Here is a 13,850-nt window from a genome sequence, read left to right as displayed (position 1 = left end):
TGCACAGGCCGCAGGGGAACTTGTGCTCTGGTTCATGGAGCACCTCCTGCCCTCCTGTTGCACTGACCTTCTCACAGAGGCCACCTCAGCAGCCCCCCCCTACCAAAACCTTGCCACATAAACTCTATAGTGTATAGGGATAAATGTTGTTAGTGTCGGTACTTTGGTAGTTGCTATTGACACGTAGCTTCAGGTTCTCTGAGAGTGCAGGTCTCCCAGTGAACTCCTAGTACCAATTCGAATAATGCCTGCAGAGTTATCTCCTCATCCCTGTGTCATTGCTGGCTGCATCCTAGCTTCCAGTTCAAGAGGTTTTCTGTACCCTGGGGAACCTCAACACAGGTGCTGTGACACCTGGATGGGGTCTGGATCCTGCTTGGACATAGCTTGCTTGCTCATAGAGGTCTCAGAGAAGTCTAAGAAGCAGCTGGTCTACCTGCAGTAGTTAGCTAGGTTCGGGACACTCAGATCTATGTCATGCTGTCCTTCAGGCCTCTGAGACATGATAGATTTAGCTATTCACCAGCTTGTGGTCATTACAGCAAGCAGACACTGAAGTAGTAAGTACCCCCAAGCAGAGTCAGTGTTTATTTTCACCACTAGAAGATATGGACAGCTAGAAAAAGTAATAAATACCATGGTGAATCTCCCTGCTTTGGTTTCCTTACCCAGCTGGTGTGATCTGCTGGACTGAAAGAATGCTTTGAAGAGTTCAGGATGTTTTTCTTTGCCATATGATTATAGAATTTCCTCCAGACCACAGGCATCTCCCTTCCCCAGCTGTTTCCAGCACTCTGCAAATAGCTGGTGAAAGATCACTTTTAAGCTTAGAGTGACTCAACGATAAGCTTTCCTAGGTGATCAAATTATTCATCAAATACTGAGCTGCCATCATCATCCAGAAACCTGGACAAGCTGGCCTGTGCTCAGCAAGGGAAAACCTTTTGTACAAGAGAGGCACAGAGGGGAGATCCTCTGTGGCTAGAACACCTGCAAAGTGTGACAGTCGTCTACTGCTAGCCCAACAGTCCAGAAGGGACTAAAAAAGACACCATAGATGAAAATTCCACATTTCAAGTAGAATCTGTTTATTGACACAAGTATACATGGATTTGTAAGCTGTTGCTTTAAATTATCATAGGGACATTCATGGCATTGGGAACAGCTCAAAACTCAAAGGTGGCTGCTTGCCACTCTATCAGCTGGTAAGAAGGAAGGGGAAATGGGATCCCAACATTTGCTTAAGATGCCAGTCCCAAATACCTCTTGTCACAGAGTACAGTCTCATGCAGCTGCTAATGCCAACAAGTCCTCTCCCATCCTCTCATTGCTTCTGTTCACTGTGTTCATTCACTGGGAATAAAATTGGTGCTGTCTTCGCATTGATGAACACACCTGGAAAATCACTGACTACTGTGTCAGGCATGAACCTTCCTGGAAAATAGCATTTTGAGCACTGTCTGATGGATCTGCTTGGTCCTCATGCTGTAAATGATGGGGTTCAGCATGGCAGGGAGGATGAGGTAGAGATCGGCTAGCAGAACTTGTGCTTGCACAGATATACTGCTGCCAAACTGCTGTGCATATATGGAGACGATCCCAGGGATGTAATACAGCATCATCACACAGATATGACATCCGCAGGTGCGGAAGGCCTTCCAGCATGATTTCTTCCCCAGGACAACTTTAAGGATCATCCCATAAGACACAGCAATGAATGCCATGTCCATCCCTACTATAAGAGAGGACATAGACACACAGTAAAATCTAATAGGTCTGGGGTCTGCACATGCAAGCTTCACCACGGCCATGTGCTCGCAATACGAATGGGGAACCACAAGGGAACGGCAATAGGGGAGCTTTGTCACCATCCCTGCCAATGGCACTATGAAAAGGAGAGCTCTCACCATGATAGCCAGGCCTATCTGGGCAATTGTTTGGTGATTCAAGATCCTTTGGTACCTGAGAGGGTGACAAATTGCAATGTAGCGGTCAAAAGCCATGGCCAGGAGCACTCCAGACTCCTCTGATGTTGCGGAGTGAACAAGGAACATCTGAACAAAACAGGCCACGTAACCAATCTCAGTAGAATTCAGCCAGAATATGCTCAGCATCTTTGGGATGATGGATGTCACCATCACCACATCGATGACTGCCAGCATGCCCAAGAAGCAATGAATGGGGTCACGCAGGGACTTGTCCAGCCCAATGACAAGCAAAACTACACCATTTCCTACCAAAGCGATGATATATGCTGAGCAGAAAAGGATGCCCAGGCAGATGGGGAAAGCTTCCAGGGTGGGGACACCCACAAGGATGAAAGAGGAGGAGCTGCCGTTGGGGTAGTTGAAGGGATCAGAAGCCATGCAGGAGAATCTTGCTTTTGTGCTTAAAAAAATGAAAAAGACACCTTTTTAGGATCACTGAGATGTCCAGAACTAAGGTTGAGAAGCTGAGTACAATGCATCAATGCATTTGCCAAATCAGGAACCCAATTTTACAATACGTGAGATGGGACCTCCACAGCATAACATGACTGGGTGGGGGGAATGGGGCAGAAATGCTGGCTAAATGGGGCTGCTGTGACTTGCAGGTTACTTCAGACAAGTTCATGTTTCAAATTTTATGACCAGGGCTGAAAAGGAATCTTTTACAGTCCATTGTTTGTGAAAGACTTGTTTCTTTGGTGGCTGCTCACCACCACTCAGTTGAAATCGGGAAATAAGCTGTTACTTCCCTCAGGCAATGCTTTCGCCTGAGCAGTCAGCTTTCCTGCTATGGGCTCAACACAGAATGTTGCTCCAAATTTTTAAGGCAAAAAATAGTCTGAGAAAGTGCTCTGGAACATTAAGAAAGACCATGAAAATGTCTTTTCATAGAATCATAGAATCACAGAATCACAGAATCATAGCATAATAGAATCATAGAATAATAGAATCATAGAAACACAGAAACATGGAATCATAGCATAGCAGAATCACAGAATCATAGAATCATAGAAACAGAAACATAGAATCACAGAATCATAGAATGGGCTGGGATGGAAGGGACCTCAAAGATCATCCAGTTCCAACCCCCTGCCATAGGCAGGGACACCCCACACAAGGTCAGGTTGCCCAGGGCCCCATCCAGCCTGGCCCTGAACACCTCCAGGGATGGGGCATCCACAGCTCCTCTGGGCAGCCTGTGCCAGTGCCTCACCACCCTCTGAGTGAAAAATTTCTTTCTAAACTCTAATCTAAATCTGCCCTCTTTCAGTTTAAAAGCATTCCCCCTTGTCCTATCATTATCTACCTGAATACAGAGTCCTTCTCCATCCTATTAGACCTCTTTAAGTATTTAAAAGCTTCAGTTAGATCACCCCGGAGCCTTTTCTTCTGTAAGCTGAACAGCCTCAGCTCTCTCAGCCTGTCTTCGTAGGAGAGGTGCTCCAGCCCCTTGATCATCTTTGTGGCCCTTTTGCTGCTTTGTCTTCATTTTTTCGTTCACCCACGAATGAAGCCTGCAAAACTATTTTTTATTCTGGCAGGAGAAGCTTGAAGGTAATACAAACCCTCCAGAGAAAAATTCTGGAGACGAGAAGAGTCTGAGAACTGTGGGTAGGATCATTAATTTAATGTTAGACACAGTCTGCGTGGAAGCTGTGAGAAGCAGAAGCTAGACAAATTCAGAATAGAAAAAAGGAAGATACTGGAAGACAACTAAGGGAATACAGCACTTAAATTTTCAAAATAGGGAGTGAAACAATAGCTTAACCCCAGGTGTTGCTGCTGGCACTGCTGGCTGAAAAGGTGGTTCAGGACAGAAGTGTTGGCCTAAATGTTTGTGAATCAGGATATTTTGGAGGCTGAAGTAGGGTCTAAATCCCTTTTTAATTACTGTACTTTATTGCACTGCACCGAGCTCTTGCGTTTGAGTAACCAGCAGCTGCAGGAGCCAGTTGTGACTCCCGATTTGCACATAGAACAGGGCAGCTGACCAGCGGCTGCTTTCTCTGACCCACAGACTGTCAGAGACACAGCCCAACCTTTCAGACCACCTTCTCTTGCAAAACAGAGACCTCCACTCTTGCAAACATAGCTGTGGACTCTGGGGTGGTGCAAGCCCCAGTTTAACACCCCCACATCGCAGACTCAGGTGATGGTTCAGGTACCTAAAGACAGGTGCCGAGAGCCATCTGAGACCCCCGGTGCCTACTCAGCCTCTATTCCCTTCACACCCAGCAGGGTGAGGGTCTCCTGTGAGCCCGGAGTGATGGTCTGCCTCTGCCATGTGGATGCTTGGGTACCTAGGGGCATCTCGAGTGGCTGTAGACACCCACGTAAGGGGCAGTGGAATGGCACCCTGAGGGTCTGAGCCCCTGTAGCAGTCAGAGAAGTGCTACAGCGTGGGTCCTACGGAGTAACTCACTCCCTGAATGTAGGGCCCTGCCCTAGGGCGAGTGGAAATTCTCTACGGGATCTGCTGACCACAGGGGCTGGGTCTCCACAGTCTGTAGGCAGTGATCGGGCAGTAAGCATTCATGCAGGCAAGTGCATCTGGACACCTACCTCTAGGCACTTACGTGTGTTTGAATCCGGAGCTGGGTCCCCAGCTGCATATATCCAAGGGAAGAATAACTTAGCTTCCAGAAGGTCTTTCCCACAGCCAGTGCCTGTTTCAATACAATTATCAGTATGTTTCAGTGTTATTATCAGTACTTCAGCAGTACTGAAGACCCCTGATCGCTGGGGCTCCTTGTCTTGGAGCACAGAAGAATTTGCAGCCTAAGCAAAGGTTTCTGATCTGGGTCTGATGAGACGGATAAGCTCCAGTAGGACTGTCACCTGGAAGGTGGCAGCGCTACAGCTCCGTATTATTCTGTCCTTTGGAAGTCACCTAAGGGACACCAGATGGAGGCTGGGCTGTCTGTCCTGTGAGAAAATGGAAATTTTCAAGGCTGCTTCAGCTTCAAGCATTAGCTCCCTCTTTTTGTGTCACACTCTTGGAGTCGTGGGGTCATGGCAGTCTCCAGAGCCTGCCGGGGCCCCTGGGACCAACGCACAGAAAGTAACTGAGGAGTCCACAAGTGGAGAAAAATACCTTTGGTTTGCCACAGAGCAAGGTGATTTGCAAACTCCGGGTTTCCATTCTTCTCTCTGCCCAGAACCACAACAGCAACTTCTACATCTGCTGAATCCCCAGAAAGAGTTTGTGTGAGGATCCGTGCAGGGAGGTGGGGTCTGACAGAGGTCCTGAGCCCTGGCTGCAGCATGCAGGCTGTAGGTGGGGAATGATGCTTACTGATCATAGATAACGACCTGATGGCAAACCTCCAGCAGGCATAGGGCCAGCCTGTCTATGAGGATCATTAATGGGATGCCGGCTTATTAGGGAATAATTCTTTATTAAATTTTTAGCTTATTTTCCAAAAAACACTCTGGGGGGAGTGCAGATAAGAACCTACGCGTGACCAGAAGTGGAGTACAATTAGAAAACCTTTCTGAAGTGGAGCTGTCCTGTATTTTCCTGTCAGCCATGTATTTTCCCAGCTGGTTTAGGGCAAGCAGGTACACTTATTTTACCCTGGTGACTGGGCTGTGGTAGGGCCGTGTAAGCACAGCACCGAGAGGAAGGGTGGAACAGTTGCAGAGAGCTCCCATCCTTGCTCTGTCCCACCGAAATTCCCTGCTATTTGGTCCTTTCTCCCCACCCCCAAATCTGATAGGGGGGAACAGAACAAGATCTGTTCTGCATGAGGAAAGTGAGATGGGGCAGGGAATGAAGACATGGTCAGTTGCGATGTGTGGGGAATATCATTCCTGTGTTTTTTACCAGAAAGGGGAGGTTCTCCTGAAGTGGGGCTTTTGTTCTGCAGATGCATTCACTGCCCTGAGAGCACTCTGTCCTCCCCCTCTCTGTCCTGTCTCCATCTCCACAAAGAGCACGGTCCCAGCAGGATGTGTGTCTGTGCTCGAGGTGTGGGATGGAGATCACAGAATCACAGAATCACGGAATGGTTTGGGTTGGAAGGGGCCTTAAAGATCACAATTCCAACCCCCTGCCCTGGGCAGGGACACCTCCCACCACACCAGGTTGCTCAGAGCTCCATCCAACCTGGCCTTGAGCACTGCCAGGGATGGGGCATCCACACCCACTGGGCAACCTGTGCCAGTGCCTCACCACTCTCATAGTGAAGAGTTTCTTCCTTATATCTAATCTAAAACCACCCTCTTTTAGTTTAAAACCTTTACCCCTTGACAGAGTCCCCCCAGCTTTCCTGTAGCTCCCTTTAGCTATTAGAAGTTTGTTACAAGGTCTTCTCCAGGCTGAACCACCCCAACTCCCTCAGCCTGTGTAGGAGACGGGCTCCAGCCCACTAAGCATCCTCGTGGCCTCCTTTAGAACTTGTCCTAATACATCCATGCCATTCTCGTGCTGGGGTCCCAGAGCTGAACACAGGCTCCAGGTGGGGTCCCAGGAGAGCAGAGCAGAGGGACACAATCCCCCCTCTCACCCTGCTGCCACGCTGCTGCTGGTGCAGCCCGGGATGTGCTTGGTTTTCTGGGCTGCAGGCGCCCTCCTGAGACTAATTTTGTCTAAGTTTACTTCAGCTTCAAAGTCAGGCGTTGCCACTGAACCCCCCCCAAGCAAAGCAGGCACAGCGAAAGGGCTCAGCAGGGTCCCTCACTGGAGGGGATGGGAAGAGCTGCAAGAAGCCTGGTTGGTGCCCTCAGGGAAGGGGAAAGTTGGGTGATGTCCACAGCAGGATGCTACTGGGAGCACCCTACCTGTGCAGCACCAGGTGACATCAGTGGGGGCAGACCCTTTAAGTGGAAAATAATCCCAGCCTGGCAGGCTGGACAGTGCACATTGTGCCTCGACCCAGGGCTGCAAGGCTTGGGTTGGAAGAGCCTGATCTCCGAGTCAGGCAGGAGGATCGGCCGTGTGTTTGAGTTGTTGGTATCTGCTGATTGTACTGTTGGGGGTGTGCGATATGACCTGTGACTGTAGCCAGTCCAGAGGGCAGCAGGCTACAGTGGGTCAGGAGACACTGAGAAGAACCACGGCCACAACCACCAGCTTGAGTTTGGTGGTTACCACAGCTCTCTGCAATGCTTTGTTTTCCCCTCTAGTTTGGGCAGGATATGTGCAGACTTCCTCAGACTCTCAGTTACTAACCCTTCTCTGCCCCTCCCCTCCTCTGCAGAAATCATCTGGCCAGGAAAACAGTTTACAAAACACTTCTAAAGCTGTACTAGAGAGACCAGATGGATAGAAGCACCTCCACTTTGTCAGCGGTCAGACCCTGTGCCAGGATGCAGAGCGCAGCTGATTACTCACAATGGATTTCTGTGCATAGCTCATCGTGTCACTAAGACAGGACAGGCAAAAACCTGTGAAGTGGTAATAGACTTTCATAATAAGAGCGACTGAGTGGTTTCGCATCTGCTGTGAAGGGGGCATTTACCTGGAAGGTCCATGGAAAATGAGTCATGCTATTGCACGGATCCCACGGGGGTTCCCCTGACCCCAATATGAAATATGCCCTGCTGAGACTCTGCCTAGGCTGCTGAACCTTTAGGGTTTATGGGTTGAACTTCTGATCTGTCTTGTTGGGCTTAACAAACCATGAGCACACCCATCAGGCTCCTTCACAGTTCTGAATTTGCCCCTTACCATTGTCATCCTAGGAGAAATACAAAGTCCCTGCCAGGGATTTCTGTGTCTCGATTTCCATGGGATGAAAGAGTAAGAAGAGACGTGCTGGAAGTCCATATGTGGTGTCAGGAAGTGAGTTTTCACCATAGTTAAAACCAGGTATATGTTTGCTGAGGAGGAGGAGCACAGCCCTGTTCTCTGCTTCCTTACTTTAATCTACTCTCCTGCTCCTCACCTTCAGTGCCAGGAGGTCTCCCTCCTGCAGCAGCCCTGATGCTTTCTTGTGTTTGTGGCCCTTCACCTCAGGGAATCTGCACTAAGTGAAGGAGGCTTGTGCAGCTGAACTCTGCAGCTGCTCCGCACATCCCATTGCAAACAATTCCTGCTCTTTCTAAGGCAGCGCAGCACCTGAGGGGTGAGGAAGTGATGAATTATCCTCATGGCAGCACAGGATGAGCAGAATTACAAGATCTCCAAAGGGGAGAGCTAGTTTGCTGAAGTGTCATATGCATGGGTATAGGATCTCACAGGAATTCAGGGGCAAAGACATGGAAAAATGGCACTTTTCAAAATCCCTGTAATGGTATTACAGGTACTTAAATGTTTTAGGAAGAGACACAACATCAAAAAATAGGGAGCCCCATTAAAATATTGGTAAAAAAAATGTAGAACATTTCAGAACTGATACTGTTTTGGAGTCTCTGGTAAGAAAGGAATAAAACCTTATCTAACACCACAAGGTTTCAGTGTGACTTATAGGTCCTGTTCTCAAGTGAGCTGAGTTTTTGTTACTGCTGCAAATGCTTCAATAAATGTTCAAGACAGGATTGGGAGGAAAAGAAAATCTGCTTAGGGCCAATATCTGGATGAGTGTGTGTGTAAATGTGCATATGCACACAACACCTGTGAACACACACACCCTACACAGCCAGGCACCAGGATCAGGCAGTTGCTAAAGACTAGCATCAATAAATGGAGAATTACAGATCAGGTGGAAAAGGTACATGTGGAAAGATGAACCCATTAACAGCCTTTCATTTCCAAAGTGGTAACAATCTTTTATCAAGAACTGTCATTAAGAGGGAAGTCACGAGGTGACACAGAGGAGGACCAATGGTTCGGATACATTTATAAACCATTTGTCTTTCTGTTCTGAACAGGAATGTAGAATTGACTTCCTAAAGATAATCGGTTTCACCAGTGAAACTTTTCATGGTGCCTCTGGCTTTTAGGGTTTGGCCGAGACAATGAAGAGATCACCCTGCTTTTCTAGTAGACCACTTTTTAAGATTTTATTTGCCTCCCCCCTCCACTCCCCCAGCGCTGCCATTGTCCTCTGGTGTGATCCCCATTCCTTCCCACGTGGTGTTAGCAATGGGTTTGGATCAGGACACAGGCTGGATCTCCTTCTGCCGGAGCAGGCCCAGCACCCGCTCCCGGATCGCCTTGGTCCTCATCCCATAGATGAGTGGGTTGAGCATGGGAGGCACCAGCAGGTAGAGGTCAGCCATCAGGATGTGGAGGTGTACAGGGATGCTCTGTCCCCAGCGCTGAACACAGAAGGAGAAGAACCCAGGCACGTAGAAGAGCAGAATGACGCCAATGTGGGAACCACAGGTGAAGAAGGACTTCAGGCGAGCCTCTCTGGAGGAGAGGCCTAAAACCGCCCTCAGGATCAGCGCGTAGGAGACGGCGATGAGGGTGATGTCTAAGCCCACTATGAAGATGGCAGATGTCATCCCATAGATGCTGTTGGGCCGGGTGTCCCCGCAGGCCAGCTTCACCACTGACATGTGCTCGCAGTAGGAGTGGGGAATGACACGAGTGCCACAGTAGGACAGGCTGCTCACCATGCACGTCAGAGGGGTCATGAGCCCAATGCCACGCACGGCAGCGGCCAGGCACAGCTTGGCAATGGTGCGGCCGGTCAGGATGGCAGAGTAGTGCAGGGGCCTGCAGATGGCCAAGTAACGGTCAAAGGCCATGGCAAGCAGGATCCCTGACTCCACCGCAGAGAAGCCGTGGATGAAGAACATCTGAACCACACAGCCCTCAAAGATGATCTCATGGTTTTGGAACCAGAAGATGCTCAGGAGCTTGGGCATGGTGGAAGTGACGAGCACCAGGTCAATGGCAGCCAGCATGGAGAAAAAGTAAAACAAGGGCTGATGGAGGCTGGAGTCTGCCCTGATCACCATGAGGACCATGAAGTTCCCCAGCACTGCCAAGATGTACATGGTGCAGAATGGGAAGGCGATCCAGAACTGAGCAGCCTCCAGCCCGGGGATGCCTGTTAGGATGAAGGGTAAGGGACTGGAGTGGTTTGAGTAGGACATGGTGCACAGCTGGAAGGGAAGCCACAGGAACATCTGGCACAGAGGAGAGAAGCAAGACCTGGAGCAAAGCTCTCCTGTGAACTCCAGCCACAGGCAGAACACGCCTGCCTGTCTTCTTGGGCACACAGGCCGGTGATCATATCCTCCTGCCTCTTATCCAGGTACACTCAGCCCCGTCATCTGCAAAATGCAAACACACATGGTCTTAGCCCCAACATTTGGCAGTTACCTGACCCCTCCTGCCATCCCGTGCTGGTCTTTGGCTGTTGTCCCCTCCCCTCCCGTCCATTTTTTGGGAGTTATGAGCTAGATGTCAAATCCTTTCAGTTGCCTTTGGTACAAGAATCTAAGACAGGGAAGATCCCGAATACTCTGAAGATGCAGCTCAGCAGGACTTGTCACCCACACACTTTTGCAGGTTGTAAACCATATCTCCTTCTGGGTTGTTGTGCCCCATATGATTCCCACCTTGGGAAACTGCAGCAGATGTGCATTTGCACTACCAGTGTTTGTTCCCCAGAGCATTTTTGCTCAGACCAGCACTGTCAGCTTTGGGGCTGTCCTTGCTGGAGCCAGAGCTCTGAGCAGCCTTGCTGTAGTCCCGCTCAGAATGGGCTTCCCTTCTACAGGGTCCCTGTCTCCTCAATTAGGAAGGAAAGCCAGCACCATGAAGGCAATCTGTTGCAAAGTGGCCTGAGGCTGCAGTGCTAGTATCAACCAGCATCAACCTTCACATGCAACGCTTTCCTCTTCAAGCCCTTGCTAAAGGAAAGACTTCTCTGTTTGTCAGGGGAGACAGAGGCACAGAAGGGTTAAATCAGCCAGATGGGGATCAGATGCAAGTGATTGCACCTGAAGGGAACCAGATACAAGTTTCTCAGACACTTGTACCTTCTGTTTTCCCCAGCATACCATAGATTCAGACTTCATCTCCTTGGCTTTTCAGACATTTGACTTCCCTAATCCCTAAATAGTTTCATCTCTCTGCCAAACTGCTTTGAGCCCTCCACACAACACAAACCAACCAGCATCTGTCTGTTTCCAGTCACTGCTATTTGCGATGTAAGACCAGATACTGTGAAGCCAATATTGTGAGAATGCTGCCATGATAATATTATTCATAATAGTTTATTGCAGAGAAGACTCTGCTTGCCATGTAGTCAGCTACCTAGGCCATGAATTCAGGGGGCAGAGCCACAGCTGGCATAAACTCTACTTGGAAAAAGCACATACTTATTCCCTCTTTTCACTCAAAGGTAATTAATCTGAAAATCCTGTGTGTTGTTCTGGGCAGTATAATAAAGCTCTTGTATAATAAAGCTCTCCAGATCATTAAATATGCCATTAAGCAAGCATCAGACTCAGTTTTTTCCCAGGAGTTGGTGCTTTAGTTTACCTTTTTCAGGTACGTTTGCAGTCCTGTTCTCTTCATGTGATTTGATTTCTTGATTACACATAAGCTCTCAAAGTACCAAGGAAGCAATGCCTTACCTTTATCTCCGTCTGACCAGCCCCATCTGTGCCATGCAAAGAAACCGTCCTGACAGCACTTCGGTGTCATCTGTCTTACAACTGACCTCTACATTTCACGCTTCCTCCTCTTGACAAGCTGGCAGCCACGGTGCCTCACAGAGTGCCTCAAAACCCTGACCAGGGACATCGGGACAGGGCTCTAGTGCCATGTTCCAGCCCTGCTCAGAGCACCACACCTGGAGTAGCTGTTCCTTCATCTCCTCAGCTCCAACTCAGCCTTGCACAGACTCTTTCTCTACCGCCAGCTGCCAAGAATGACTGCAGTTGCAGCCAGTATGGAAATGCCACATTAGGGAGATATTGCTGTCCTTTTGGCTATTTTTCAGTTGTACACGCAGCAGTGGTAATGGGAGCAGCAATTTTGAGACTTGTTGCTGCTCAAGTGGAACAACACTTTCTGGTCTGTTGGCACGCTTCTGAGCATTTGCCTTGTGCCTTATTGAACTGAAAAGCTGATAGGGTCTTATTTCATGCAATTAGGTAGTTCAGTAATTTTTTAATTGACAAGTTTTGTTCATTTCATAGTCCAGCACATTTTCTATAAATGGGGAACATTACCTGTCAGCCTTACCTGGTTTGCTGTACTCTATAAGACTTCTTGCAAACTTACTGTATTTGTTTTTAAACAGTCAAACATTAAAATGCCCTTAGAGAATGAGATGTTCAGTATTGAACAAATCACAGCAGGAGTTGCAATGTTTGACTGTTAGCATACTGTCAAAGCTTTCCTGACCTTGTAAAGAGAGAATAGATCCTGGTACCTGAAGTTGAGATTTTAACTCTATCCTCACTCATTTTTGTCAGCTCTGCTCCTCTGCTGCTAAGCAATGATCATTAAATTTACCAGATTTATTGGACTTAACATTTCTGTATGGTTGTCAGACACAGCTTGTCTGCCAGCCATGCAGTCTGAGTCTATGTAAAACTTATAGGCAACTCCTTTTGTATTAACAGCCACCCAGCTTTCCTGATCAGCTTACAGCCTGTTATGAATCAAGGACCTCTTGAACTTGGGGTTTTAAGAGACCTAGAGGAATCATCCAGTCCATATCATGTCCCCACTATAAGACCAAAAGTCATCTCTGATAGAAAAACATAAAACCTTATCTTCCACTGCAGAAACTCTTCACCTTCCCCAAACCATCTGTTTCAGAACTTTTTTTCTAGTGTCAAGCCAGTACCTCCCCAGAGCTCATGACTTTTGTCCTTTCCATAAGGGAGGAGAACAAATTATTACCTTCCTGCTGGTGTTTGACATCCTCTTCGGGTTTGCACAGGTGAAAAAGACAGGACTAGAGATATGATCAGATAATTGCAGATCTTCACAGATGACTGGATCACCAGATGTTACACCTATGTGTCTACAGTTTGTTTGAAGTTGGCTTAACCAATGAATAGTTTGCAGCCAAATAATTAGCACTATTGTAATGAAACCATGCAAGAAGGTAAATTGAGGTTGCAGATATATAACTGACAGTTTTCCAACACAATATTCACTTAAAGTAGGATATCTGGAAGTAATGAAGTAGATCATTAACCCAGTAAGAGACAAAGTCCACTTATATCTATTGGCATACCTGCAAGGTAGCTTTTAGGTTAGATTCGTTTATATTTACCTCAATTTGGCTAAGATTTGAACTTGTCTCAGAGCTTGGCACTATGCTTAAAAATACTGGTATAGTCCCAGGTTAAATGAAAAAAAATTCCTCCCAGCTCAACTGGATACCCTGGACATGACCCTGTCTCTACGTACATCACCCTCAAATACTGCTTTTGCTTCACACGACTAAGCAAGTCTTCAGCCTTCCAAAAGGACTTGCATGCAAATATTTATGCATCTTAAGGGAACTGATCACTTTAATCACCCACTGCTGGGTCTTAAGAGAATGCAGTCATCACAAAGAAGCTGCTGCCTGGGAATAGACAGGAATAGCAATGGTTTGTAAACAAATGCACTCCTCTTTCCTGCTGCTTGGGTTATCTCTGTCTTGGTGTTAAACAATGCAGAACAGCTTTTTGAGAGAGTGTTCTACAAAGAGGGAACTTTTTTAACTTTGCGTGGGCAAATACCACACTGTGAGGACTAATTCTTCTAGTACACACAGCGGTGCATGTGTCCTTCATGTGTATCTTGGTGCTGTGAAACTATCTGGGATTGAATCTAGCATCACTGCATTCCTTTGGGGGCACAAGATGGCAGCATGGATTCTTAGAGCTCTATTTTGACACCACCTATCATCAGAGGATCCTGAAGCATTCATGAATCATAGAATCACAGAATTATTAAATGGTTTGGGTTGGGTTGGACCTTACAAGGCCACCCAGCCTCCCCCTGGCCTT

General features: G+C 47.8%; 2 protein-coding genes across 2 annotated transcripts; both read right to left on the bottom strand.

The window, feature by feature from the left end:
• Window positions 1–1,327: 1,327 nt before the first annotated feature.
• Window positions 1,328–2,366, bottom strand: LOC137850049 (olfactory receptor 52I2-like). The gene has a single exon (XM_068670285.1). It carries the CDS (start codon window positions 2,364–2,366, stop codon window positions 1,419–1,421), a length of 948 nt encoding a protein of 315 aa, XP_068526386.1. The 3' UTR covers window positions 1,328–1,418.
• Window positions 2,367–7,295: 4,929 nt separating this feature from the next.
• LOC137853752 (olfactory receptor 52K2-like) lies at window positions 7,296–13,209 on the bottom strand. The gene is made up of 2 exons (XM_068676541.1): window positions 12,748–13,209; window positions 7,296–10,157 (listed from the first exon to the last, which is right to left on the bottom strand). The coding sequence occupies exon 2, from the start codon at window positions 10,008–10,010 to the stop codon at window positions 9,027–9,029; it is 984 nt and encodes a 327-aa protein (XP_068532642.1). The 5' UTR covers window positions 10,011–10,157; window positions 12,748–13,209; the 3' UTR covers window positions 7,296–9,026.
• Window positions 13,210–13,850: the final 641 nt, after the last annotated feature.

This window comes from Anas acuta, chromosome 1 (genome assembly GCF_963932015.1).
Source record: "Anas acuta chromosome 1, bAnaAcu1.1, whole genome shotgun sequence".
NCBI classification, from domain to species: domain Eukaryota; kingdom Metazoa; phylum Chordata; class Aves; order Anseriformes; family Anatidae; genus Anas; species Anas acuta.
Note: the sequence above shows the minus strand (reverse complement) of the source record. Positions and strands in the feature narration are given on the sequence as shown.

Bases quoted from the DNA above. Each gene is read 5' to 3' on its own strand.
- LOC137850049 (XM_068670285.1), bottom strand. From the start codon at position 2,366: ATGGCTTCTGATCCCTTCAACTACCCCAACGGCAGCTCCTCCTCTTTC.
- LOC137853752 (XM_068676541.1), bottom strand. From the start codon at position 10,010: ATGTTCCTGTGGCTTCCCTTCCAGCTGTGCACCATGTCCTACTCAAAC.